The 24,324-nt window shown below is 33.8% G+C and overlaps 1 protein-coding gene across 3 annotated transcripts; it reads left to right on the top strand.

Moving 5' to 3' along the window:
* Positions 1–12: 12 nt before the first annotated feature.
* LOC148598224 (uncharacterized) lies at positions 13–16,764 on the top strand. 3 transcript variants are annotated; one of them, XR_015918487.1, is made up of 11 exons: positions 13–153; positions 4,625–5,131; positions 5,816–6,238; positions 6,691–6,750; positions 7,742–7,879; positions 9,356–9,501; positions 11,310–11,378; positions 12,373–12,440; positions 13,929–14,091; positions 15,710–16,161; positions 16,220–16,764. XR_015918487.1 is itself a non-coding variant. In XM_088561196.1 (10 exons), exons 1-10 carry the CDS (start codon positions 119–121, stop codon positions 15,802–15,804), a joined length of 1,704 nt encoding a protein of 567 aa, XP_088417322.1. In that variant the 5' UTR covers positions 13–118; the 3' UTR covers positions 15,805–16,444. The 3 variants fall into 3 exon arrangements, 1 of the variants encoding a protein (XP_088417322.1); XR_015918488.1 differs by having other exon boundaries at positions 4,625–4,810; positions 16,220–16,444; XM_088561196.1 differs by having other exon boundaries at positions 15,710–16,444.
* Positions 16,765–24,324: the final 7,560 nt, after the last annotated feature.

Raw genomic sequence — 24,324 nt, 5'->3', positions numbered from 1 at the left:
AGACTTGTTCAAGAATAAAAACAAAATTGGTCGTTTTCCGAATAAGAAACGCTGTGCATGTCCATACTAACAAGTTTCTATCAGCTTTAATTTCTGTGTTTTTTCCACTTACACAAATATGCCGTCTCCCAGGAGGAGATCAAGAGATAGAAGGTATTATCAACCAGAAGTTTACTGTTATGTTTCTCAGATATAGACGTGTTAGGGTCATGCGTGATCGTTATCATTAGTGCAGGCACTTGTCTCAGTAATCCCTTTTCTTTTGGGATTCGGCGCAGGAGATATATTTTTTTTGTTTTGACCGGCCGTCGGTGATGGTAAAAACAGAAAAATATCTCCAGCGCCGAATCCCAAAAAGGATTATTTTCTCAGTAGAAAAAGGTTGCCATATACCTAATCACAAGTGACACAACACAAGGTACTTATGCCATTGTGGAAAATATTTGATTGGCTTGAGATGAATCCAATTATTTTTTTTCTGAGACAAGCACCTGTGATTGTCATGCACAAATGCATCAATCCATCATCATCATGATTATATATTGTATTACTAGTATTAGTCCACATAGTCATGACATTCCCTGAGGCCCCGTGCAGGTCCGGGTGTTAAAAGAATAGACCTGCAGCAGCGCTAAGCTTGTTGTAAAAGGCGACTAAATAGTGCTCAGAATCCTAGTCTAGGGCTAGGGCGTTCTGCCCATAGAGCAACTGGGATGTGTGCCCCAGGTGGTGGAATTGGGTAACCCTGGCGTGTTACATGCTGGGGTTGTCAGGCTATCATACGGAAAAGCTGACCGCAAACCATAGTGGTGCATCATATTGGGAAAGATGCCACGTTCCTCACACGTTAAAGAACCCTACTGTGGTATTCTCCCGGAGTAGGAACCATAGGGCTCCGCCACAGGAGGCTAAATTGCCCGACCCTACCCACCTCTCCCTATTTCCAGTGGCTATCAAAATTTGTCGACCCCATTGTCCTTGTGTCCCATCCCTTTTTCATTTCATCATCATTTCATGTTCATTTTATCACCAATTTCATGTTCATCGTCTGAATATAGCTGAAATATTGCTGCTCGAACGTTAAACCCCAACAAACAAACAAACAAACATTCCCTGAGACTTTTTTTTTTAATCCGGCATTTATATAGGAAGGGAATTTAAAGCCACCAAGCAATCAAAATTAGCTTCTTAATACGGCATAATTATTTGGACTAACATTGTACATCAGGGATGATTTTTTTCCATTTTTTAGTGGATTTCCACTATTTCAAATCCAGAATTTACTTTTACAATTCTTTTTTACTGTATATTTACTTTGCCAATTTCTGCTTTGTTTGTTGACCTCGTTAAATCATCCTTGGTATGTACACTGTACATGTGTAATCTGTAGTATGCTTTAAGACTTTGCTCACATGACTTTGCCCACGAGAGATGGAGCTATTTGTACACAAATAATCTTTAACTTTGTTGAAAATGCACCCAATGGGAATATGTGAGACTTCCTACTTGTATGGCAGACACCGTTCATCTGTGTTAAAAGTTCATACAATCACTTCCTTCACGAACATTGTAACTGCATACATTTTAACTGAAATAAGTCACTTCTGACAGAACAATTTTTCACCATGCATATTTCAGAGCATCTACATGTACTTACATGTGTATATACATGTACATGTAAGATGTTGCTGTCAAGCTCCGTCCAGTATAACACAAGACTTTGTAGTTGCACAAATTTCTTAATTTGGATGTTTATACATGTGTTTTTACAATACAAAACTTCAAAAAATATCAATTATGAAGTCTTATGTTATAAGGTTAATTGTTCATTAAATACATGTCCTGATCCCATCATTGTCCTTATTTTATATGGATAATGGTATGGTTGAGTAGATGCCCAGTTCTAAATGTACACTAGTAGAGCCTACTAGATGTTGCAATTTTTCCTTGGATTTGATTTAATCAAGTCTTAAGATGACCCAGAATTTTGTTTACTGCATGTTTGAACACTATTACTGGTACTTATTGGTCTTATTGACCCAAAGTCAAATATTGGGTCTGTTTGCCCTTACCTTTAAGTCATTTCAGATTATTCAGAATAACTACAAACAAAGGTTTTTAATACAAAAGTAGCAATCATGTAGTATTGCAAATTTTAGTATGCAGTACACGTATTTCAAGGAGTATTACATGCACATGTATCTGTCATCAGCAGCATTAAAATTGCACATAAAGGAAGATTTAAATCATGAAACCATGGAGACATTGAAACAGTGATCATTCTTTTTAGCAGACAATAGGATTGAAGGTACATTTTTTTCTGAAGCATACATATTCACATATACACGTACATTTTATGTTTGATTTTTCGTAGACAACCTTCACTGTACCACATATTAAAAATAAAAATTAGTCACCACAGATGGCATATTTTTTTACATAAATTCTTACCTTCCACAATTTATTTTATAGCATACATGTGAATCCATCATCGGTAGGGCATTCCTACCGGAATGAGAATCTTTCTACATTTGGGAACAGAAAGTCTACTGCTTTCTGAACTGTCAAAAATTTTCTAGAAACCCCAGTATTCAAACCCCAAAATTTGTGTTTCGTTCTCATTTCTTTGGGCCATAAATTTGACAAAAGGTGTTAATTGCTGTCTGAACAGGTTTAGGAATATTTTATGATAGGTAAATAACCACTGATGAGCAATCAGCTAATCATGGTTATCGTTGATGATTAACAATTAGAAAAATGGATCCTGATTGGATAAATCACCATTTTATGGACAGCCGATCATTTTCTATAGATTAATTTCTACAGAACAATTAAGTTGTTAATTATCAGTACTGTCAATGTAACAGTCTAAATTTTGTATAGCCACATGTGTTACCTTAACAAATTTTTAAATTACCATTTTTGTTTCAAAATGTCAGTTACTTCCCTCATGATTTTCTATCTTCCTTTTTTTTCATTTTCTGTAATTTCAACAGTACAGTATACAAATGTATTTCCAAAGTTTTGTCAGCAATAGTTTTAGGAAATACATCGTTCTACTTCTTTAGAATTATGATGATTTTGGAAATTTGGGATCAGCATTATTGAATATTTGCTACATTTCCCCAAATATTTATCCTTATGTTATCCAGTTGATGAACACGAAAGGCATAAACTTCAAATTTCAATAGTCATGATCAAGCCAAAGTCTTAAAAGCATGAAATGGTACTGACAAAGTAGGCGGTGCTTATTTTGAAAAAAACTTATGATATTAAATCAAGGTAAAGGTAGATAATCTTTTGTGGAATATTTAGGTCTCACTAACCACTTCCAAGTCAAATGATTGATTGATTATTAGGGTTTAACGCCCAAGCAGCAATTTTTCAGCTATATTCAGGCGATGAACATGAAAAGGATGATAAAATGAACATGATGATGATGAAATGAAAAAAAGGATGGGACACACAAGGATAATAGGGTCAACAAATTTTGATTTCCATAAGATAAAAGGGAGGGATGGGTAGAGTTGGGCAATTTAGCCTCTTGTGGCGGAGCGCAAAGGTTCCTACTTCTATCGAATACCACAGCAGGATTCTTTAACATGCGAGGACCATGGCATCTTTCCCAACACGGTGCACCACTATGGTTTGCGGTCTGGTTTTCCGTATAATAGTTTGACAACCCCGGCATGTTACACGCCAGGGGTACCACATTCCACTGCGTGGGGCACATATCCCAGTTGCTGTGTTGGCAGAGAGCCTAGCCCCTGGCTAGGTTTCTGAGCACTATTTAGCTGCCTTTTACCACAAGCTTAGCACTGCTGCAGGCCTATTCTTTTGACACCCAGACCTGCATGAGGCCTGGGTCAAATGGCCATCCCTCTATGTAGTACCATAAAAACACTAAACCTAGATCTATGCATTGTAAGTGCATTATTTGTGTGTATTCTGATCAAAAGTAGTCAAAATAAAGCTCAGAAAGTGTACTTTAAAATCATTTTTGTAATTTGTTACAAAAGTGTATGAATATTGCTTACATGTGTGAGTAATTTGCCTCGATGCTGTCAGCAGAAAAGGTAAAAATGTGGATTTTCAGTACATGTACAAACTGTATTATTTATTTAAGTAAATTTTGTGAAGAATTTCTGCAATCATCATACCATTAGAATAATGATTTTGAAAACCTTATTTTCCAAGCTTCACAATGGTTGCAACTTTAAGTTGACATTTGTCCTGGGAATTCACATTTAAACTTTGAAAATTACTTTTTTAACGTGAAAAGTAATGTTAAGAAGTGGTTAGTGAGACCTTAGCATACATGTAGCTATTGAAGGAAACAAACTTCATGTGTGAGGTTTTCCATAAACTTCACATATAATTTACTTGTTAGGCTATGAAAAAAAAAAACACTGATAAAAAACTGTAGTTTTCAAACCAAATCCCCAATTTTGAAGGAACCACTTGATCACAAGTACGTTGTAGGAGTATAGCAGTTAAGCCTTTGATATAGATACATACATGTACAAATGTATGTACATCCATTTTATGGTGATTTATTAATAACAGTGATATACATGTACTCTACACCTGTAATTTAAAAAAAAAGTTGTGTGTATTTTTTTAGATCAAGGTCGCATTCACCACATAGAAGACGACCTGCCAGAAGGTCAAGATCACGATCACCAAGGGGGCGGCCCATATCAAGACATTCCAGATCACCTTCTCCAAGAAGACATTCTCCAAGACGCTCAAGAACACATTCACCACACAGAAGGCCAGTAAAAAGATCACAATCAAGATCAAGGAGAAGGTCATTTTCACCTCAGAGAAGGTCAAGGTCACCCAAAGGTCAAAAGTATAGTAGAAGATCTCCATCACCAAGAGGAAGGCCTCTAAATAAAAGAACACCTTCACCTAGAGGTCGACCTCCTGTTAGAAGGTCCTCTTCACCAAGAGGACGCCCTCCAGGTCTAAGGTCAACATCACCTAGAGGACACCCACCTGGTCGAAGGTCACTTTCACCAAGAAGTAGATCGCCAAGACGACCAACCAAAGGACAAAGACATGAGAAAAGAAGACCCCTAGCTTCAGTTTCACCAGAGGGCAGAAAACGACAAAGTTTTTCTCCAAAGTTTGATTTATTTTGCACTCCATATTTACAGCTTAGATAGTTTTTTTGTGTCATTGTTTGACACTACCGCTATAACCTTGGTTCCCTTGATTACTCTTTGACAAAACCTTTGAGAAAAATCAGTAGTTGACTTTGTAGGAAATTGACTTTGTAAATTCAAGTAGTCCTAGTATAATAGCTGAGAAACAGCTTACTTGGATGTATGTTGAATGGAGTTGAAATACTGGAGTAAGCACTATTTGGATATCAAAATGTGCCAGGTTTTGGTCATGTATCCATTAAGGATTCCTGTGATTTCTATACATTTTATTTTCCAGCCATACTGTACATTGTATATCGCATGTATACCATTTTAATTCAACAACACCATCTGTTGACTTCACAATTAACAGGATTTGTTAAATTGGCAAATTACAAAATATTTTTCAAATTTTCTGAAACGTGTTGTTTTTATTCTCTCTGATTTTTCCAGTATATCATTTTCAAGATTGACATTGAAAAACTATTTTTTTCTGCTTGACAACAATTACTTAAATGTGCATGTACACTTGAATTTGATGTCCCCAAAGTTTACCAAAAATTCTCTTATTATTTATTTGGTATTTATTTCATTACTATTTATACATGTTATAGGTACACATGTTATAATTGTTTTTTTTTTTTCAACTTTAACTTATCTTTCAGAGATTCTTCCCGTCATAGAAAACATAGTTCCTCACCACACAGAAAATCATCACCTCATATTCACCACCAAACAGACTACATTCAAAATGTAACACTGGTAGCATCTATTCGTAGACTACTCCTGTCTGACCGATTTCAGACAGATGAACAGAAAAATCAAGGGGAAATATTAATCGAGGACAATATTGTAATAGCCATTCAACGAGGACCACACGCTGTAGCTGTCTCACCAAGAGATATCAATAGACAATACAATTCAAGTTTTGTAATCGTTCAGAGAAAAAAAGATGAAGGAAAGAGACCAATTTTTGACCGTGATGAGATTAAGAAGTTCAGGTTTGACTCTATCATGGATGAGAATGTATTCGAAGAGAGGAGAATTATCAGTGTTGTGCCCTCTAGTTCAAGTAGTTCTTCTCGTAGGTAAGGCTATTCATTGCTAGAAGGCAACCTTCTCTGTATTACGGAGGTGAGGCTATTCAGTGCTTGAAGTCAACCTTCTCTGTATTACGGAGGTGAGGCTATTCAGTGCTTGAAGTCAACCTTCTCTGTATTACGGAGGTGAGGCTATTCAGTGCTAGAAGTCAACCTTCTCTGTATTACGGAGGTGAGGCTATTCAGTGCTTGAAGTCAACCTTCTCTAAGGAAGTCCTCTGTATTAATAGGATGTTAGCCACATCAAAAGTCCCCGTCACCACACTTAATATTGTATATCTCATGAATAATCCCTTCTTGTGATGTAAGGTTGAAAAATTTGGTTGTTATTTTCACAAGTTCCTCAAAAACATAAAATTGTTAAATTTCAGTTCACATAGTTGATGTTTTGTGACTTTTGTCTTATTTTATTTGTCTTTTTATCGTGTTTTTTTTTAAAGGCATGACAGAAGGAAGAGCCCTGAAGTTATCAGAAAAATTAAAAAAGGTCCTGAAATAAAGTAAGTCTGTATACCAATCATATTTTTACATTATTATATGAGAGTTTGATTTAGGTGAGGTTTACTGAGAGAAAATTTTTGTAGAAGTTACATGAATTATATGTACACTAATTTCTTGCAAAGAAAATTTGCCTGTGTAAATATTTTAAGAGCTTTTAAGCACTTAGTTGTTTTAACAAATTCCTAGAGAGATGGAATTGCACAACATTTTAACTGCAATTACTGACTGTTGATACATTTTATTGTGACCAGTATGAAACATCAATACATTATTTGTTTCAAAGATGTCAGGGCTTGGTCCCCTTAGGTCAAAATGTTTTCTTGTTGAATGAATAAAAATGTATAGATACTTCTTCTGTAATGAGTGGTTTAAATTATTTCTCTACTTGAGATGATAAAATCGAGATTTTCATCATGCAAGTTTTAGTGCGCATATTAAAATCTTAGTTTTACCATAGGGAGTGGAGAAATGATTTATATCATAAATAGGCTGAAGGAGAACCAGTTTCTATCATAAAATCTGTAGAAACTGGAAAAATGTAAAATGGAGGGAAACCTCTTTCAGAAACTTAATCATCGCCCAGTGCACCTGCATTTTTAATCACTGGTTTACTGGTAGAATGGGAGAAAGCTATTTTCTGAACTATTGTTTTGCAGTATAAAGACAACAATAACAAGACCTTAGAATGATTGGTCCCTGCTTCTCTGCTAAGCAAGTACCTGGTAGCATACACCTGTTGAACTTGTAGTAGATTGAGTGACAACTCAGGTTGGCTCAGAGTCTGAACAATTTGTCCAACGTACGAGCTGTTGCTTTTGTGAGCTAGCACATGAAAAATTCAGCTCAGCTTGTCAGACTAGTACAAAGAGGGGTCTGTTTGATTAATCAATACCAGTTCCTGTATAAAACAATGATCATGATTACATTCAGTAACAATTTCAAATATTTATTCTATTTTTTAGCAGACTATAAATGGACTGTATATTTCAGATTAGATTTTAGACCTGATCCCCGGTATGAACCTTTGGTTGATGAAGATAGGGTGATGCGAGTAGAGAAAAATCCTAATGATCTCCGACATAGTCTGTCTAAACGTAAACATGATGATGATGACGGGTTTGATGCAAGGTTTGTAGAAACTACATTTATATTGCAAAGGACTTGAAACACTTTGGGACTGTTTTTGGACCCTACTTAAGTCTAAAGAAGGTACAATGTAATGCAACATGTAGAATCTGCATATTGATCCAGATGTTTCGTATACTATGTGATATCTTTATAATTTGGTCTTGTTGGGTAACATTGATTCAAAAGTAGTTGTTTGCAAAAAATGATCAAATTTTATGTCCTGGATTTTTTACCTGAATTTTTATTTTTTACTCGGGCCTGTAATGGATTTACTATTCATCATTATATTTTTCATTTCAAATTTGATCTTAGCCTCCCTATAGAAATCAAATGGTTGCACCCTTTAAATGATCTTGTTTATTTTTCCTCCTTCATGACCATTTGCTTTATGTATGATCAATGATATAGGATTTTTTAACGTTTTAGGTTTCGAAGAGAAAACTAGAAATGGATATTTACTTGCCGACATTTAAAGTCCGGTCTCTGACCTTAACAAATCCTTTCAGAAATTTTAAATTTTTTTTACTAATTTTATTAATTATTAATTATTAATTTTATTAGTAATCATAAGGGGAGATAAATCATCTCATAATGATCTCTGCTTAACTTGTCCATTTCCGGTTCACTATTCATGAAAATTACCATTTTTGGAGCCTTAAAAATCTTCATCTTGCTCTCAAAGGGAAAGTGGAACAAAAAAAATGACTTTCGGAGATCAAAATTTCACCTGCCCAGGGTCATGGTCAAGTGGAATCCTAGAATACTGACGATCCATTAAAAAGTTATTAGAAGATGACATTGAAGCTAATTGTCCACTGGATACGTTGAATTTTAATCAAATCAATGCAGGATTTATTTCCACTTCATAAGCACTTCAGCAATGTGTCAAATAACACAGTAGACTAAACAACCTCATAGATTTGTTTTGATTGCAGAAAACAGAATTATTTAAAAGTCATTTCAATAAAGGATTGAATGTCTCACTTTTGATCCTTCATTGGTGTGTAAAAGCGTTGATTGTAACATGTATTAATGAAACACAGTAGCGCTTCATTCCAAAAATTTGTAACTGGTCAACATGCCCACAAAACATAAAAAAATGACACTTTCTATTTCTTATAATTACATTTCACATGCTTCTCTTATTTTTTTCTATTATGTTATTAAGATAGACATAGAAAATAGGCAGTACACTCTGATCAATAAAATTAGTCCACTTGACTGTAGATAGTGTTTCATCAACTCATGAACCGTCACATGTAAAGCTAATTATCCAATGAGATGAGCGTATCTTAATGATAGGTAATATGTAAATGTAATAATTGAAAAGAGAAACCTCTAATAAATAATTTAGAAAGTACAGATGAAACTTAACTGAGATAATGAACCATCAAGAACAGAAATGGATTTTTTAATGTTTTCTCCTATTGCTGAATTTAAACATGTAAAATTAAGATAATTAAACTTATTTTGCAGGAAGAAGATTGAAGCTAAGAGGAAAAGTTCAGATGGTTCTCGAAGGGACAGTAGTCGAGTGTTTGAAAGAATTGGGGATAGATCTAGAGAAAGACGAAGAGAAGGGTCACGAGAAAGAAAAGTTGTACCACCAAGCCGCGATAGAGGTACAGTGAAATCTGTGTAAACTGAACCCCTTTAGGACTGAGAGGTTTGTTTGGTTTAGACAGGTGTACAGTTTACAGAGGTTAAAAAAGTAATTGAATTGATGTGAAGGGTCCCTTCATAAAATATCTTAATTACACAGCATGCGCAGGTAAAATGAGCCCCTTTAGGACTGAGGGGTTTGTTGGTTATAGACAGGTGTTCGGTTTTAAGAGGTTCAAAAAGTATTTGAGCTGACATGAAGGGACTGCATAAGATATCTTATTTACACACCTTGCACAGGTAAAATGAACCCCTTTAGGTCAGTAGGATAGAGAGGTTTGTTACATTCAGGCAGGTGTTAGAGGGTCAAAAAGTTGAAGCTGATATGAAGGAACTTCAGAAGCTGTCTGGTTTTCACAGGTTACTGGTTTATCCAGCATCTGTTTAAGGGGGGTTTTATTGTATAAAATTGTTATAGTTGAATAATTTTTACATGGTGTATGAACTGGTTTTAAGTAATTACTGTAACTGTACTAAATTTTCACGATTATTGGTCTATGAACATTTTCACAGGTACTAATTTTTTGCTGAAATTGTAGGTTTTTGTGTACAAAATAATGGTAGAAATTCTCTTTTGCATGTAATTATTTTCGCAGATAGTGTATTGCCCAGAAATTCATGAAATTAAGTATCATGCGAAAATAAGTACAATTACTGTAAATTTATTATAGACTTTGAAAGACTGCAGTTAATGTCCTAAAACATACATGTAGGGAAATTTATTTAGTAAAAAAATTGAATAGGGCTCTGTGTCAAAAAAAAATTAACCTTGAAAATCACACAATCTTTAATCAATGTTAAAATGTCATGTTATGAAAGTATCTCATTCAAAATGATCTGTAGACATTGAATATGTTTTGCACTTTTGTTTTTATGACTATCCACAAATTCTGATTCTATGCACTATCATGCAGTCTCAATATTCACAATAATTTTTAAAAAATCTTCATTGAAAGAAATATATATACATATATTTGCAAAAGCATTGATTTTGTTTTCTTGTCTTACCAAGAAAATATCAAAAATGAAATTTCCAATAAAATTTCCTGATGTTCAACAAGAAGGACTTATAATACCTTCACTTGAAAAGCAGGATTTACTTAGTGATCATGTGTACATCCATTCATCATGTTCAGCCATCTCCAATTCTAATTTCGCAACTCCTCTCAAATCACCAAATGGAATTTAATGAAACTTTTACACTTTTTTTTTCATATGATGCCATCATGCATTTCCTACATGTATTTTGTTCTTCTTTATTACTTTTTGAGTTTCCAATATTGTTTCTAGGGAAGGTAGCGGGGGTATCACCAAAGCTCACATTTCTTTTTTTTAGTTTATTTTTACATGTATGTACAGAAAAATAGGAAATTTATGTAAAATGAGCTGCTCTAGTTACAAAAAGTAGTTCCTCCATAAAAAAGACGTTGAAAATTCACTTTAATTCTAAGTTAATAATAAAATAGAAAGCTAACATGAAACAACAAAAGAGTGTCATCCCCGTTAACCTTCCCACATTATAGGGGAGACTATCACTGAAAAATTTAGAATGTCTCGCATAAAAATGTGACATTTATGGGAGGTGTTTCTATATTTTCTCTGAAAAATACTTACTAGGTAAAAAATTCTTTTTACATTTAAAAAATCTCTCAAATAAGACGACAGGTACTTAAGTGTTAAAACACTGTATCGTTTCAGCTAAATATAACAAGGCTAGAATATTTCTGCTTTTATACAATATTAAAAGTTTATTATTTTTTACTTCTAGATCGTAGAAGGTCAGATGGTGACAGAAAAGATGATCCACAGCAACTGCCTGACTTCAAAAACAGACCAGGTAAATTGTAAAAAAATTCATGTATATTTGCTGCATATTACATGCCAAAATCCATTTCATATGCCATAGGCCACACCCACAATTAAGTGGAATGCTTTTATTGGTCACTGTGTATTGCATATTTTCTATGTATATCTAAGATATGGTAAATATAAAATAAGCAAAACATGTGAAATATTTTCATAAGAATTTAATGTATCATTGGCATGTTAAAGTGGGCTTAATTAAAAATGTGCTACAGTAAATGATTTTACAAACCAATTTAACATAAAAAAAAATGAAACATTCAGTTCTTATAATTTTATTTCATTTGTGTCTCTTATTTCTATTAAATATTATAGACATATATAGAAAATAGGCAATGTAAAGTGATCAATAAAATAATTCACTTAACAATCCCCTTATTCTACAATGTTTGTTTACAGGTGAATTAATCATTGTGAATTTTCAGATATTAAGTGCAAGTGTTTGTAAGAATCAGAAAAAATGGGGAAAATCAGAAACATGCATGTCAAAACCCCACCAATCTGACTATGTAATATCATCCAAGGATACTTTCTCTATTTGAAAAGACCATTATTTGATCTCTACATCATTGGATTTGCTCATAAATTTTTTATAGAATCTTTGAAAAATGAGGTTTTGACAGAGTTATCTGCCCTTGAAATGTTCATTTTCAGTGCAATTCAGTGAAATTGTAACTCAATGGTCCAGCATGATATGGAAAGTCTTGTCTGTTTTTTCTTGATTCTGATTGTGCAAATAGTCAAATTACAGTATCAAAATGATGGGTATTTTAATACCATATTTCACCTACTGCCAGATTCTTACCGGGACTGACACCTAATTAATTTATTGTTACATTTCAAAACATATTTACATATTTAAGATAGATAATGCCTTACAATTTGGCTGCATTGTTTTCTGTCTGATATTAGGTAAGCTGAACTCTTCTTAACTTCCAGTTCATGTGCATATTTTTTTTTCTTTTCAGATAAATTTCAATATGATGAATGGAAAGAAAAACCAGAGATGATTCCCAGAAATCCTAGCTATTTTGAGGTACATTGTTTAGTATTTGTTAAACTTCCTTCCTTTGACTGATGTACATTGTATCCGCTAATGGTTCTATGAATTTAATTTTTTCAGTGTTTGTAATGCTTGTTTCTAGTTTACTTGTTTTCTGATTTATTTGGTTTCTGATTTACGGGACTTACTGTGAACCATATGCCATATCATTTGCTTCAGCCAGGGCAGTGTTTTTTTCTAGGATTTGCAGATTTCTGCCTTAACTCCTCTATGTTTTTTCTAGGATTTGCAGATTTCTGCCTTAACTCCTCTATGTTTTTTCTAGGATTTGCAGATTTCTGCCTTAACTCCTCTATGTTTTTTCTAGGATTTGCAGATTTCTGCCTTAACTCCTCTATGTCTTTATTTTCTCCTGTTTTTGAAGATTTCTGCTTTTCTGTTTTTCCTCTTTTTATATCACTGTGAAGATCATCTGTGCCTTTACAGTGATACAAGTCTGTTTTTATTTTGATGTCAACATCTTTATGACTTGAAAGTGATTTATTAATTATGTGTACGATCATTATTTACCATTACATATATGTGTGTAATTATATACCGGGAAGACAAATGCTAATCCAATGTGTACTCAACAACAGTTGGGGTCGACATTTCCCTTAACTGTTTAATGTGTCGAAGGTGTTAGTCCAATGTCTACACAGCAATTTTAAGTTTTGATAGCTCGACTTTGGTATCAATTAACGGGGGAAAAGTACTTGAAATACAGACTTCTGCACATTGAAATGGTGTGGCAGATGGTGATATGCAGGGATGGCATTATAACAACAAAAGAAAATAGTGCATTATACAAGTGTGAGAGTTTAACGATAGGCAATATAATGAGGGAGCAATGTAGTATAATATTTAATCTACAAATTTAAAATAAGATTTAAATAAATGATAACGGTTGTTGGGGAATTTTTCTTGCCTACTAATTCTTCTTTTTTCCATTTTTGGAACAGTTTCGCTTAAGTCAATATCAGCAAAAAAATCCCTAAGCATCATAACAGAATGACAAGTCAGAGAGACATGTAAATTATGTAACATTACAACTTTCTGATTTGAATATCATCTTGAAATGCATGCAATTTTAGCAATATTTCATTTATTTAATAAACAATCATTCACTGGAATAACTGGTAGAGCAAATAAAAATCACTTCTAATTAAGACATAATGAGGTAGACCTAAGGTAAATGACACAACTCTTCCAAATCATTGGAACGTTTGTATTCAGCATTTTACATCAATCTCATGTAAGTATCAAAGTAATTTGGATTTATTTCATTCTGTGTCAAATTAAAGCTTGAAAGGCTTTTGTGAAATTGAATATGATACAAACATATCGTTAATTTTATGAGTTTTGTCCGTTACACTAGGTCTACCTCCTTAAAAGTTACTCATTGAACAATAAAATTATGTATCAGGAACTGTTACAGAATAAGTGATACTGGTAATAAAATGTCTTTGTTCATAATTTAAGCATGACAACAGAGAAGGTGAAGGAGGGTTCAGAGGTCGTGGAAGAGGTCGAGGTCGTGGATTCAGAGGAAGACCTTTCAACAGAGGAAGTAGTAGAGGTAGTTTCAGAGGTTCCAGGAGACCTTATAATAGAGGTGGCTATGATTCCAGAGACAGAGGAAGAGGTAAGATGTTTTAAATACAGGTCTTAGTAAGAAGTAGGTAAAATGGGAAGATATTGTGATATTATATTATATTATATTATATTATATTATATTATATTATATTATATTTATTATATTATATTATAATATGAAGATAATATGCATGTAAAAAATAATATGTGTCTGACTATATGCTTTCACTAAAGGAAGTCTTCTAAATATTAAACGACTTGTATTTGATCTCTGTATTTTTTTCATGAAATTTTGGATTATAATATTTAATTTATGTGTTTGACAGAGTTATCTGCCTTTCAAATTGTTATCTATGAAATTATAACTCATTTTACCTAAATGATTTCAAAAATATGTCTTTATTTTTTGATTCTGTTGGTACGATGTTTCACCCACAGCCTGAGTCTTACAGAGACTGAGACTTTTACCTGTGATAAGCACTGTAGGTGCTTTGAAAATCTACGCTTTGCTGGAGTGATTGTAAACCATAGGTTGTAAAATTCTTTATTGTTCTACATACTTTCTAATTAAAAATCTAAACCCCAAGCATGCAGTATCACAAAATATGGTTGTGCCAAAAATACAGTTGAATTGGAAACTATGAAATACAAAATGTAGTAATATTTGGTATGCAGTTGCATAGGCATCACTCAGGGATGATATTTTTCCACTATTTCAAATCCAGATTTTACTGCATTTTTTTACTGTATATTCACTTCTGATTTCACGTATTTCCGCTTTGTCTGTTGACCTCGTAAAATCGTAAACTGTTACTGTTACTGTAAACACTAATAATTTTTTTGAAATCGTGAAAATTGATACTCATGAATATGTTTGACAGAATCCTCTTAAATAAGCAGCCGCTTTTATAAATTGTCAATAATACACATGTACATAAAATATTTTAGTTTCTATGTCACTATCAAATTTTGAATAACAGCAACCATGTGCAACAGGCAGGAATATATACCTTTGCGATTACAGTTTGTTTGTATAGATATTACAAAAATTATACTGCCATTAAAGCATTTTGTTTAAATTTAATAAGTCACTATTATCCCCCACTTGAGTCATATGGTTAAATGTAGCAAAGGTAGTTCCAGAGAGAGGGGTTGCAGGGGGTTAGCACCCCCTTTCTATTGGAAAATTTTCATGTGTAAAAATGAACAAAAAATGGCATGTAATATCCTAGCACCTCCTTTTTCTGAGGAACCCTGGCAGGCACCCCTCTTTTTCAAAGTGTCTGGATCTGCCCTTGGATATGGCTATAACTGTAATCTACTGTGCATAATTATCTATCTTTCTAGTTGGTGTATTTTCAAGAATGCCATTTACTATACAAACATGATAAAAAAGGTAAAAATATCTATTTAAAATTTCCCAATCTTATTAAAATTAGACATGTCAGTTGTTCTGTTTAGTCACAGCTTTTGAATCTTACAAAACTCAAGAAATTGGACACACCCACTGTTGAGAAAGATAACTCTTGAAATGGGAGATAACTCAAGTATACCGAAAAAGAGAGAATTAATGCATACAGTAATTTCTTGGTTTATGGTATGATAGGGCACCTGACTTGGTTTTTAATTATATTATAATACTTCTGTTTTTTTTTCACATCTTTCAGAAAGAGAATCGACCTGGAAACATGACCTGTTCCAAAAATTGAAAGAAGAAGAGGAAGAAGAGAAACCATCAAGTACAACTAACACTAATGAATGAGGAAGACAGAAACTTGAAAATGAAAGTAGAATGGATTTAAGAAGAGGTTGATTTTTATAGCTGGAACTAATAAAATATGATAAGGTTCTGAGAGATTTGGCATTTACATCTGCAAATTTTAGGTCAAATTATGAGGAAATTTTGTATCCACTTATAAAATCCTCTTTATATATATATGAAGAGCTCTGGTTTAACTCTGGGCTATTGTGATCATGTTGTGTTAAAGAATGGCATTGTCAAATAATAGATATTAAAGTAAATCACCTGACCTGGGATTTTGACCAATCAGATCACTTGAAATTGAAATTTTGAGGAAATTATCAACTTGAGATTTTTATTATGAAACCCAGCTGGGAGGTTCTGTACAAACATGTGTAATTTGAGTGAAAACTCATTAATGAAACCCAGCTGGGAGGTTCTGTACAAACATGTGTAATTGGAGTGAAAAGTCATTAATTTGTGAAACTTTTGCCTTTATCTCTTCACTGATTAGTGATGCCATAATAAGTCTTAAGGACACATATATGTATATTTTATTAAAAAAAAAAAGACCGGTTTTTATCAAATTTGTAGCAAAACTTAATTTGTCTGTCCATTTTTTTCGTATGTATTCTCTGTTGTGTTGTTTGTTTACCTCTTTTTAATTTCATACAATCCCCTGGAATACACCATTATTTTTATAATTATGGATCCACACATGCAGTGGCACAAAGTAAGTTAAAATCCTGGTGGTCTAAATATTGTTGGTTTTATCATGTAATTCATATTTGTTCCTGAAAGGGCATGACTATTTGTTGTAATAAAGAACTATATTGTTAGTAATTCAACCCCAGATGTCCTGAAAAGAAATAAAGATATATAATAATCTATAAATAAAACAGTTAAAATAATCTTTTCAGGAAATTTATATTTACATGTACACGTATAAATGCAAAATGAAATAAATGTACTGAAAGTATACACTTTGGGTTTTTTTTTTTTGACTGATTACTTTTGACTGTTCATACTGTTGTTGTCTTTAAGGTGGTAGACCTAGATTAAGGGACATAACTCTTTAAAACAATGATATGTTTGTGTCATTTTCAATTTCACCAAAGCCTATCAATCTTTTATTTAAAACAGAATGAAATCAATCCAAGTTACTTTGATGCTTACATGAGATTGTAAAATGCTGAATACAAATGTTCCATTGATTTTTAAGAGTTGTGTCCCTTAACCTAGGTCTTCCTTCTTAAGAGGACATTTGTGTTTAAAAACAAATGACAGGTTGCTTTTTGCAATAACAGTTGTTCTGGTTGATGGGACCCCTCTTTTTTGGAAAAGTTGTTAATTTTGTGCAAATTCAGGCAAAAATGAGCAATTTAAGCCTGGGACCCTCTCTTTTTTAACTCACCTGGATCAATTTTAGCTTATGCCATCACTTCCTCTCCATCCGGTAATCTTCTCATTTTTCTCCACTACATGAAAACCCTTCCACCAATTTTAACCAAATTTGGCAGAAGCATTTGGAAGAGCTTTTACAAATGATTCACTATTGGTCACAATGATGAAACAAGGTAGAAGTCAGAGGCTATCTAACCTTCTGATTGACAATTTTCAAAGGCCAACTACACTAATACCATATGCACAAATGTTTGAAACTTGATCATGTTGGTAGAGTTGATGACCCATTGCCCTCTACAAACTGTCCACTCTTGTGAGGCCCAGGTGGCTGTAGCCACTCAAAATTTCTATTGAAACGAAATGGGGATACACATGTTGACCTCTGCTGTTACTAAATGCATGGTGACGAAACATGGCAAAAATCAAGGGCAACTGTTGAAATTTTGGTTCTGTCGTTTGATTGACCAAGATGGCTGTCTGAAACCTACTAGAGTTGATTACCTCTTTACTCTTGACCAATTATCTATTGTTCATAAGGTGCCAATGTTTTGAAATTTGGTAGGGTGCCCCTCAAATGATCCTCTTTTTAGCCCACTTGGCCGAAAGGCTATATGAGCGATTGCTATCACTGTGTCCGTCGTCCATAAACTTTTTCTCAAGTATCTTCCCCTGAAACTACTGAGTAGATTGTAACCAACCTTTGCATGAATGTTACCTAGGGTATTTTTAATACTTCTTTTGTGGGGATTTCTGATCTGGCAAAAAACATGGCCACTGTTATTAAAAAGTGACCAAGGGCTCAAATTATAGAATTATAACTCAAATCTCCTAAACAGTTGGGGTTAGCTGCCATCTGGTTGCAGGTAAAATTTTTCAGCATGATGGGATGGACCTATGCCGAAATTTTTAGTAAGATCAGTTGAGAAAAGAATGAGTTATGGGTCCTGAAATGGATTTTCCCCCTAATTTTACATTTTCAACTTTGAAAATCTCTAAAACTACTGGATGGATTGATACAAAACTGTGCATGAATGTTATGTAGAACATGTTTAACAATCGGGATGTGGGGATTTCTGACCTTGCAAAAAATATGGCCACTGTTATTAAAAAAAGACCATAGGGGTCGTATTTCAGAATTATGCAACTAATTCAAAAACAGTTTGGTTTAGGGGGTAAAATTGTTCAGTATAATGGGATATGAAATGGATTTTGCACAGAATTATAACAGTTCCAACTTTGAAAATCTTCTCCTCTGAAACTACTAAATTGATTTAGATGAAACTTAGGATGCTTGTTCCTTAGAGTATCCTGCACAAAATGAGTGTTTGGATTTTTGATTGGTTAAAAGCATGGCCGCCATTACTATAAATAGAATAAAGTGATCAGACAGGAATTTTTTTTGCATATATTTTCAAAACTGTTAGGTTTAGCCAATATCTTTCAAATGCTGAAACGATCTTTATTATAAGGCCTATAAAAGTCTTCAAGGAATCAAAGTTGTCAGGCGACTCCATGTAAGAGTAATTGCCCTTGAGAGGTGAAAAATTACTTTTTTTTTTACAGTTTTCAGCCAATAACTTGTACACTATGATAGAAAGAATGGAACTTTCAATTGCTGAAGATTCATATAAGGCCTACAAAAGTCTCCAGGGATCAAAGTTGTCAGATAATTCCCTGTAAGAGTTATTGGCATTTGAAGGCAAAAAATGACGTGTTGAGCAGTTTTCAGTCAATATCTTGAAAACTATAATAGATAGAATGAAACTTTCAGTTGATGAAATGATCCTTACCATAAGTCCTACCAAAGTCTTCACTGAGTCATAATTTTTGGACAACTCGTTGTTAGAGTTACTACCCTTGAAAGGCTCCTGGGAGCCTCTTGTTTAGCTCACTTAGCCATAGGCCATGTGAGCTTTTGCCATTGCTTTGATTCCGTCTTCATCGTCGTTAACAATTTTTCAAAACTCTTCATCTCTGACACTACTTGACAAATTCGAACCAGACTCTTAGGGTATCCTGCATAGAACTGACGTGGGGATATTTGATTTGTCAAAAAAAATATGGCCGCCGTTACTAAAAATAGAACATAGTGGTCAGACAAGCAGCTTTTCACATATATCTAAATCCATTAGGTTAAGCCATATTATGACGGGGATAAAAGTGTTCAGCATGGTGAGATTTATCTTTGTCCAAATTTTCATTTTGACCTTTCAAACATGCTAGATTTATAATTGTGCTTTTTCGAGTTTTTTTTTTTTTTTTTGTATTTTTAATGTTTTTCCTTTCAAAACGTTTCTCTTCTGACATTACCTGACCAGACAGTAGTTTTTTGTATATATCTCCCCAAATTGTTAGGTTTAGCAAAACTCTTTCAATTGCGGAAATGATTCTTTTTATATGGCATTCAAAAGTCTTCATGGATAAAGTTGTCAGATGACTCCATGTAAGAGTTATTACTCATGGAAGAAAAAAAAATGGCGATTTTTTGCATTTTTTAAGCCAATATCTTGAAAACTATAATAAATACAAAGAAATTTTCAATTGCTGAAATGATCCTAATGATAAGTCCTACCAAATCCTTCAGTCAAAGTTGTTGAACAACTCTATATTAAATTTATTGCCATTGAAAGACAAACTTTAACCATGTGAGCGATTCAGGCTCCTAGGAGCCTCTTGTTTCGAAATCTTTGTTTTAAATTGGACATTAAACCAAGACCAATCAGTCAATTTTTTTCCAATGAAATCAAATGGTTGCAGTTTGCATTTTTATTCATTATCGAAATTAAAAACAGCAAGAACGTCCAAAAAGGGCAATAATTCCTACATGGGTCAACAGATTTTCGCCAAAATTTGATCACAGATAGATCTCATCATGCTGAATACTTTTACCCTAGTCAGAATTTGGTTAAACTTCACGGTTTTGGAGATATGCAAAAATCTACTGTCTGACCTCTATGTTATATTTTTAGAAACGGCGGCCATGTTTTAACCAATTTAAAAATCTAAACGGTCATTTTGTGCAGGATACTCTAGGGAACAATCATCTTAAGTTTCATCCAAATCCATTTAGTAGTTTCAGAGGAGAAGATGTTTGAAGAATTTATTAACGACGACGGACGCCAAGTGATGGCAATAGCTCACATGGCTTACGACCAGGTGAGTTAAAAAGGTGATACCAAGCGAGCCTGAACTGTTCACCTAGAGAAAGTAGAAATCATTTGTTCATATCATTTGATCCTTTTAACAAAACAAAATTATATCATACAACATTAAAAAGAAATTCCTATACTTACCTCTTTTCTGCTGGGCCAATAGCAAACTAGAGGCTCTAGAGAGGTTAAAATAGTCTTTATAGCTTTCTTAAGCTGGGCTCTTGACCTACCGTACTATGGTCACAAGAATCATTTAATCAATACAGAACATCTTAGTTATCCACCCGGTTTTCATGTTATAAAATATAAGCAAAAAGTGCTACATACGAGAATCATGTTGTATATCAGTTTATATATACATTTATGGCACGACTATCATCTTTCATGCTAGCATTAATACACGAGGATCATGTAATAATAATATCACTATCATATATGGTACATTTGGCCGTGTAATCCTGGTAAAACAACATAATTACCCCAAACAGTGCAAGAAGTGTAAAACAAATTAAGAACATACAATTATTGTTTCGTAATTCTCAATTTCATATTACTTTTATGTTTTCGGAATATATGGGGACAACTTTTTTGCTGTACCTGTGTATAATGGCGTTTTGATGTCAGCTGCTGCCTACCCTGTGGTGTGTGATGACACATGGGTGGCTTTGAATTGACATTTCTCATCCCGGTGGGTTTGTTGTCTTTTCAACGTATACATTATATCAATGTTTGTTATAATTAGTGCATGCATGAGCAACAGGTGACTTCTATCCTAAACAAACGTGCCTCTGTTAAGACTCAATGTACCATAAACTATGAAAAACAATTTCGAAAACACATGCTGTTTACATATTACTCAAAACAGCCAAACATGAGAACATTATCGGACACAAAGAATTCAGCTTAGGTAACACACTAAAGAGGGACTCCGTGGTACATATAACATGTCTTTGAAAGGTGCATATTTAATCTTGTGATTTCTGGAAATGAGTAAAAACATATTTATCGTAAAAAATGTAAGATTTATGAGCCAAATATAGACTAAGGACTCGCTAAAACTACGAAGAAATAAATGACGCAATTCAGCTTCACGATACGATTTACGGTCTTTTGATTGGAAAGAGTGACACCAGATAAAGTTGACAAATTGTGAACAAAATAAATATTAAAAAGGCTATAGGTGTTGACGGAATTCCAGATATGGTGTTAAAGCTATAAGTAAATAAATTAATTTGAGATAAATACTGTAATCTGATTGGTTAAAATAATTTTGTTATATCTCAATGGATAAAAAAATATTGAATTGGCAATAATAAAAAATTTGTCTATTGAAAAATAACAAATTTTCCATGTGCATATTGTTTATTTGGTGAAGTGCAAAATTTTTGTTATTGCCAATTCTTCAATAATAAAATCTGTCATGGAGCCTCTGAAACTCTGCGATCCAATTGTTTTGTTTAATGGCAGGCCGAAAGAAGCTAAAGGTCCCTCCATTTAAATGCATGATGCATTGCAAAATCTAACATATCCATCAACTGACGAGCATTTTAAAAAGCATACTAACAATCAAATTGTATGGCATAAAATAGAGGTATTTTGTAACGGATTTTGATACGAAACTACTCTATCCTGACTATAAGGAGAACATCCATACGTGGATGTCAGCCTCATGGGCCACTCGAAGGCCTGTGACTACTTGTCTAAGGAAATTTTAATTGACAACATTACCCCGTAATCATACTATTACAATTACCTCGTTCGTTCGTTCGTTACACTTTTTGTAAAATATTTCTCACCATGCCCGAAGCCGTATCAATTTCAAGAGATACATGTATATCATGGATTGTTCATTATCATTTATATGCGCAATTAACTATAACTCATACATCTTTGTTTTTACTTTAATAAATAACCATTAACAAATAACAAAAATGCATATTGAATAACAAATAACAAAAATTCATATTAAATAACAAATAAAATAAATACATATTGAATAACAAATAAAATCTAGCAAATAAGTAGTAACAAATAATTATTAAATAGTATGTCAGAATATCCCTCTGTAGGTCAGCGTGTTCATTTTAGACATTTTTTTTTTAAATTTTGGCGGTAAAAGGATTTCTCTTCATTTTGTATATATTTTGTCTTAGTAGGCACCGTAGAACGGTTTAAATCGGATACTATAAACTTGAGTATAAATGAAAAGAAATGGCAAGGTGCTTTCATACTTGTTATGAACATCACAAAGGAGTGATGTAAGTACAATGAGCGGGCCAACAATCCCAAATATACTGGAGGTGCGCAAATGAAACAAATCAATGTGATCACGCCAAGTACTTTAACCCTGCCGTATTTTTTTCGCATGTCCCAAAGTGAGGAATTGCTGGCCTCTGTATGTCCATGTTACTTGTACATTGTAGGTGCAACTCTTTCGCTGTACCTGTGTATAATGATGTTTTTGAGGCAGCCACAGCCTTCCCTGTGATATGAGCGTTTCCGCGCCGTTCATTCAAGACCAATTGATGGGCTTTGACTGACATTTGACCCCGTTGGGGTTGTTGTCTCTTTGCAATGACATGTACATCACATCTATTCTTGTTATACATAGAAAAATGAATTGAATGAAAATGAGAATATTATCAAACTGCACATTTGTCTCGCTGTAAATGAATAACAATTAGCATTGTAAAAACTGAATCAGATTAATGTCTGTAAACTCAATAAATAGACTTAAAAAAATTCGAACTGAATAAAGGCATTTTAAAATTTTCTTAAGTTTTGCATCTGGGTCGAATCCACTTCTTGATTTTCTAATTGGCACCAGACTTTGCTTGTCTGCTCAGAATTGGACTTATGCCATCAGATGTTTCATCTTCATCGTTTGACATGAGTTTGAATGGATATAACTTGCTATTTGGTCTAGTTGTCGTACCATTTTTAGTGCGTTAAATGGTAGATCTGCAAATTCCATCTCCATGAATCACTTATGTTATAATAGCTATATTCCACATTCTCCTAGGAGTGTTGTCGTGAATTTGCACGACATTCCCAACTTTTACTTTTTGTGTTCTGACTCCTATATGCCTGTGGTGTTTACAGAATGAGGTAAGGTATTCTCGTCTTCACTTTCCAAAAGTCATTAATTATACGTGATTGAGAAGACAAATTTTGATTAGATGTTACATGTGTCATGTTTTGTACATTGTCCTCATCAATCCCACTTCTTGATCTTGATTATGGTATAAATGTATGTTCTAATTCGTCTCCCGCAGACTAGATGCGAGGGTGTAAATGGGTCATCATCGATTAAATCTGTAGATACATGTGTTAACGGACGATCAGTGAGTATCGAATCGATTTCGGTGATCACATTCTCTAGCACTCGAACGGTCCTAGGTCTTTATGTCTTTTGTAGTGATACTAATTAATCTCTCCTACCAGCCACCGCACACATTGGTATAGATTTCCACTGGGTACCATATGTGTTGAGTTGTTCCCGGAGAGTTGTATATTTAGTAAGGCTTTCTATTTCCTTAGCGGCTGAAGTATACGTATTACAATTGTCACTTATCATTGCCTTTGGTAGTGATTTTCGACTGGTAAATCTTCCAAATGTTTGCAAGAATAAATGTCGGTTCTGTAAGATCGTCGACTATTTCCAAGTGATCATCTCTAGTGTTCGCGCAAGCAAAGATAAACTTTTCCGATATTGCTGTTCGTTCTGATGCGTACAAGTTTCACCCCATAATATTTTTGCCTTGCTTTGCATGACATTTAATTTAATTTACGCTCCCCCTCTAAACTCAAATCCTGGATCCGCCCCTGTTATGTGCAATGCTCCTGAAAAGTCCACGCCGGTAATGGTACCGAAAACTGATTTACTTACTAGCATACTATTGATTTTCCCGTCTTAACGGATTATGCTCATGTTGTCCCTGCAAAACCTCAGTTGTTTCATTAACGGGTGTTTTTCTGATTTTTT

The sequence above is a fragment of the Perna viridis genome, chromosome 14, assembly GCF_037379345.1.
Source record: "Perna viridis isolate PV_CMFRI_1.1 ecotype Kerala chromosome 14, ASM3737934v1, whole genome shotgun sequence".
NCBI lineage: Eukaryota > Metazoa > Mollusca > Bivalvia > Mytilida > Mytilidae > Perna > Perna viridis.
The sequence above is the reverse complement of the archived record's forward strand: the minus strand, read 5'-3'. Positions and strand labels throughout refer to the sequence as shown.